A 5,753-nucleotide genomic window follows, 5' to 3' on the forward strand; every position below is an offset into this window, starting at 1 on the left:
TGATATGTTTGAATTTTTAGGAAAGATATTCACATTTAGTACTTGACGTTGCTTCAAACTAAATTACATTAGTGTTTAATCAAAAAACCAATGAGGGTTGGATCTAGCAGAAGCAATTAGTCCCTTACAACAACATAATACATTAAGATTTAAATCTTCATTAGAAGAAATGTCTCATTTAATGTCTAACTGTACTTTAAGTGGGATTGCCTGAAAAAACATAACTGTAACCAATAGAAAAAAAAAGATTCGTTCTACCAAAAAACCTTAAACGATCCGTTAAGTGACATGACTGGGTCCAGAATTTTGGGTTACTTATGAGGCCCAATATCATGCACAATGATGCCAATCAAGTACTACCAGTTGATGTGGACGCACATTCGCATTAAATGTCAAGAGGTTTTTTTTTTTTTTTTTTACATGTATATTTAAATAAAATATAATATACAGAAATATAAGCATATGTAAGAGTCGCCTATGACCTTTTTGATTTACTAGGCTCTATCCATGTAATTCGTAAAAGCATGTGAAAGTAATTTTTGTTTTATATGTATAGTGATCATCATTTGATCACTCCTTAAATTTAGGGAAAATGACAGATGAATTTTTCTGAAAAATGACAATTTAATCTCATGGGAGGTGATAATATCTTTTAAGTCCCAATGAGTCTAATTATTATTAAATTTTTTGATAAAATATCCAAAATATCTCTTAATGTAAAAAAATGAAGAAAAATTATAGGAAAAGTTTATAAATGCTTAAATCACTTTATTTATTTTTTAAATTAGACTTGTAGATTTTAGAACCTAAATTGTGAATCAAAAAAATTTTATTGCACTTTGCTGATTGAAGAAAAATGATTAGAGAAAGTTATGAATATTTAAATTATTTTAGTCATTTGTTGAACTAGAATTATGAATTTTAAAACTAAAATTGTGAACAGAAAAAAAACTTTGTTGCATGTATTTAAATTCAGTGATATTTTTATTATTTCATCAAAAATTTTAATGATAATAAAGTCCTTTGAGATGAAAACATTATCGCATTTTGTGGATCAAATTGTCATTTCTTTATTTTGGAGGAATTTACTTGCCATTTTCCCTTAAGTTTATCTTATCAATTCATTTTGATAATTATAAAGAACTTGAATCTGGATCAGTGATGAAGGATTCCAGGAGATTTCACTTCACCTGGGCCAACCGGGATTCTTGTGGGAAAACTCTGAGAATGACATGGATCTGTTCGATTCAATTGCCAATTGTGTTTCTGATGTTACATACTACCAGAGATGCGCGTTTGTGTGGCTGTGTGCTTGAGCTGTGTCACATAGCTGCTCATATAAAAAGATCAGTAATAGAATATACAACTAATAATTATTGGTAACCACAAGCGCTTGGATCAACTAACAAGAACTGTTCACTCTTAATTAGAAATTTTGAGTTTGAGTTTTGAAAATGTCCTAGTGTTAATTAGTGGCCAAAGACACCCACTTTTATAATGCTTATCATGTCTCGATCTAAATTAATTTGGATCTCTTTAAGTCATCACAACTTGAGTGGGATAAATCCAGGTTATATGGTGCTCGCCAAAAAAAAAAAATACTACTACATAGCTAAGACTAATTCCATGAAAACAAGATTAATAAACCAAGTTACAAACCATAAATAGATAAATAAACTTATTGTCACTTTCCTACCAGCGACAACACACGAGAATGTAGAGCAATGTTCCAGCTCACAATGAAGCTGACTATCCTGACACCAAAAAGAAAAGAGAAAGGTAAAAGAAAAATGAAAACGACTCTTGAGTCTCAATAAACAAAGTCGACTCTAGCTGATCCTGACGTCTAGTGACTTTTGCATTGCTGGTGGCTCTTCCTTGTGACATTTGGGTGGCTCCATTTAAAGCTGAACATGCTCTGGTTTCCTGTTGGTCCTCCAAGTATCTGCACTCTGGTCTACCCAGTAATACTAATATCTTATCTCCTCAAGAATCTGAATTGTTGTTAGACGGGTTTTGCTGGTGTGGCCACACTTGTGCAGAGAAAGAAGGATGTGCTGGCTGGCCATAATGAGCTTGATCAACTACAGGCCTCCCCATGATCACCTTTGAAGCTCCGAATGGAGACTGAGGAGGATGAGGAGGGCCCAACACTTGCTGAGGTGGCGGCATGTAGTAGTAAGGAACATTCTCTGCTGCTGGGACTCTGGGAACTCCTGAGAGCATTTCATCCTTCAATTCATCTCTTGGCACAATATCGACCAGAAAATCAAACACATCAGTCTTTGTGATTGCTGCTGCAATGTCATTCTTCTGAAGAGTCCTCCTCTTGTTCTCCTCTGCGTTGATCCAAGATCTGAGTGTTAGCTCCAGGATGAACATTTCACAGGCCCTAGCAAAAATAACTGGAGCCTCAGCTGATATCATCCTCACATCTTCATCAGCCTTCATGATCTTCTTGATCCGAGCTAAAGGCAGGCTGTGGTTCTTGAAATCAACAATCTGCTCAATCTCATGGTATTGATTTGCCCAAAAGTTTTGGAGTTGTTGTCGCAGTTCTTGTTGTTGCAGCTGATGCATGTACTGGTGAGCATATTGTTGGTCTCGCAAAAAGGAAGATGATGATGCAGGAAGACCTGATGCTGCCTGAGAAGGAGATTGAGACTGAGGAGCAGCCATCATTTGGTTAGGTTGATACTGATTCAATCCATATGCCCCTTGAGCAGAAGCACCAGACATTCCTCCTCCAGCTGCTAGCCCGGGGTGGTTTTGATCCATGCTTGCTCAACTTTCTAGATGATCCTCTGTCATTCAAATAGATACCATGAAAACTCATCATATGTTCTGGGAGAAACAATTAATCTCAACAGAGAAGAAAGGAAAAGCCACAATTTTATCAATCCAGATTCCAAAACACTATTTGTGCTGAGATTATTGCCATATATATCACAGTCCATTAAAAGATATTTACTCTCTGATGATTCTGAACTCAATCTTTAGATCTAGCACCGAGGATGATAAGTTTTTCCTTTTACTCGTAGAGGTTTACTAACCAGAGAAGTTTGCCCACACGCAGATCATTCAGATGGAATTATTACTTTGAATTCTCAACAGCGAGCATCAGTCATGCCGTGAGTTATCAGTCATGGGCTGCCAAAATATTGTAGATCATTTCGGCAACTTTAGGCTAGTCGAGACCTCACAAACTCATCGATAAATCATAGATATTAATCCATTTCACTCGAGTAAACCGAGTCATATCTACGAAAGATCGAAAGGACGAAGCAAAAATAGAATAAAATATCTAATATGTAAATACTGAATTAATAACGGATGCTCTGGAATATTCTTATCTTACATGCAGTGTCCTGCGCAAACCAAATTCATACCCAGACGAGGAACTCGATAACAAAAGCGCCGAGTCAACTCAACGCTTCTTCTCGCTACCAAGAGAACAAGATGAACAGTCCCCTTTAAGCTTTTCCAGTAAAAACCGGTGATGGCAATAAAGAAAGCCAACTACACGTTTAAATGGTTATCGATAACGTATACACACAAAGAAGGAGGCAACTTCGATTTAACTTTAAAAATCAAATTTTGGGGTTCATCATAAGATCAACACATGCGGATTGTAACAATCCAATCAACTGAGAAGTAAAGGAGAGGCCTTGAAATTAGTCGAATCAGACAAATATGCAGAGTACGTAAGAAAGTGAAAGCTAAAAGAGAAGGACGTACCTCGTCTCGGCTTCAAACAGATTCTGGAACCGAACTTCGCGTTCAATTCCGAAGCAGAGAAAGATGAAGAGAGAGAGAAGAGAGAGAAGTAATTGGAGTGAAGGAAGAAGAAGGAAGAGCAAGAGTTAAAGTGAGCACAACAAGGAAGCGCGGGTCTGGTTCGTTTTAATGCATTTGCTTTTCGTTGGAGTTTAGCGGTGAGACGATTTTGCCCTCGAAGGAAGAAATTAATGACGATAGAACCAGAAGGAGACAAATTAGCGTGGGTAAGCAGGCACTGGAGTGGTAGCTTTCTTGACCAAATTGCAAAGGAAATTTAATAAGGAGGAGTTCTGTAACTATCCCTTGAGGAGGGTCCCCTATAAGTTTATGAATAAATTTTCTTTTTCAGAAATTATCCTGATAAATAGTAGAATTTTCACCATACCCCACAAAATGTATCATTAAATGTGACTTTTAAAATAATTTATTGCGAATAATATGTAGGGGATTGAGAGAACTGTGGCATAATTTCTAAGTTTCCTATGTAATTATTTTATAACATCAAACAGTGCAATGCTTTCCTTTATAGAATTTTTGTTTGAATATCGAAGGAAAAAAATTTAAACTACGAAGCTTTAGTGTGCACTGCATGGGAAATAGTAACATTATATAATAAATATGTTTATTAGAAATAAAATGACAATGTGACACCATCTCAAAATCATAATTTGACAGAAGTGATAAGTTGCTGAAACCGTAATTTGCGCCAACTCAAACACATTCGAGATTATATGAGCACACTTCCAAATTGTATGTCATAATGTGTAAAAAGAGATAAGAGTTTCCTTTATAATAGTAACGCAATACAAGTGATAATGTGACATTATCCCAAAATAGATCAGGATTTGGCAAAAGCAACAAATTGCCAAAACCATAATTTGTGCCAACTAAAACATATCCAGGATATTTAGAATACCCCCAAATCATGCGCCTAACATATATAAGAGGTGTAAGAGTTTCCTTTATAATATTATCTTTCGAACATTTAAGAACAAAAAATTACAAAACTTAAAGAAATGCATATCTTTTTTTTTTTGGCCAACAAAGATATGCATGTCTTGCATGTATTAAAAAAATTAATAAGTGTTTATTGTATTAAACTAGAAAACTTTAGCATGCTATTGTGCACGAAACAATCACTATTAAAAAAATGTAAATTAGCAAGGGATTGTTTGTTCTTCTCTAAAATATCAAATCAGCGAGAAATGTTAATTTCGTAGTTCAACATAAAATTCATGAGGGACTATTAATTCCTCTTTAAAATAAAATAATTAATAAAGAAAATAGTGAATGACTGTCAATCTCTCTTTAAAATAAAATAATTATTAAGAAAAATAACAATGGATTGCGAATCCCTCTGTAAAGTAAGATAGTCAATAAAGGATTTAGCGAGGGATTCTATCCTTATCTAAATATTATAAAAAAATTTAACTTTTGATAATAACTTTTAATTATATATTTAATTATTTTTATTTAAAAATAAAAATTAAATTTAAAAATTAACTAAAATATTCATAATAAAATAATTTATTATTTAATATTTTCTTTATTTTAAGTTCATTTTCATTAGTAAAATAATATTTTATGAAAAATATAATTTAAGGAATAATTTAAATAAAATATAAATATTTTTAAAATATTACTAATTGAAAATAAAATTTAATATATATGTATATTTTTATAATATATTATTTGATATATTTGTATAGTTAAATAATATATATTTAATTTCTATCAATTCGATGTGAATCAGTCTTCTTTCAAAAAAAGAAAGTCCTTCCATTATTATTGATTGTTAATAAAGATAATAAATTCATTTCTTTTTTCGCTTCTTTTTCTTTACCCCATAAAGATATTGAATAGAATGAGCTATTTTTTTCCATTAAAATTTTTACAATTAACATTTAAATATCCTTTAAAAACAAGTAAATAGATCCGAAACATATAAAATGTAGTTAATCCTATTGTGGAAC

General features: G+C 32.9%; 1 protein-coding gene across 4 annotated transcripts; it reads right to left on the minus strand.

Annotated features, from left to right (window-relative positions):
* Positions 1–1,622: 1,622 nt before the first annotated feature.
* LOC129293318 (nuclear transcription factor Y subunit C-3-like) lies at positions 1,623–3,870 on the minus strand. 4 transcript variants are annotated; one of them, XM_054931220.1, is made up of 4 exons: positions 3,739–3,869; positions 3,359–3,519; positions 3,054–3,150; positions 1,623–2,804 (listed from the first exon to the last, which is right to left on the minus strand). In XM_054931220.1, the coding sequence occupies exon 4, from the start codon at positions 2,776–2,778 to the stop codon at positions 1,987–1,989; it is 792 nt and encodes a 263-aa protein (XP_054787195.1). In that variant the 5' UTR covers positions 2,779–2,804; positions 3,054–3,150; positions 3,359–3,519; positions 3,739–3,869; the 3' UTR covers positions 1,623–1,986. The 4 variants fall into 4 exon arrangements, with proteins under 4 accessions (XP_054787195.1, XP_054787197.1, XP_054787196.1 ...); XM_054931222.1 differs by lacking the exon at positions 3,054–3,150; XM_054931221.1 differs by lacking the exon at positions 3,359–3,519 and having other exon boundaries at positions 3,739–3,855.
* Positions 3,871–5,753: the final 1,883 nt, after the last annotated feature.

This window comes from Prosopis cineraria, unplaced genomic scaffold, assembly GCF_029017545.1.
Source record: "Prosopis cineraria cultivar Desert tree isolate PC_DT_omini unplaced genomic scaffold, ASM2901754v1 PC14, whole genome shotgun sequence".
NCBI classification, from domain to species: domain Eukaryota; kingdom Viridiplantae; phylum Streptophyta; class Magnoliopsida; order Fabales; family Fabaceae; genus Prosopis; species Prosopis cineraria.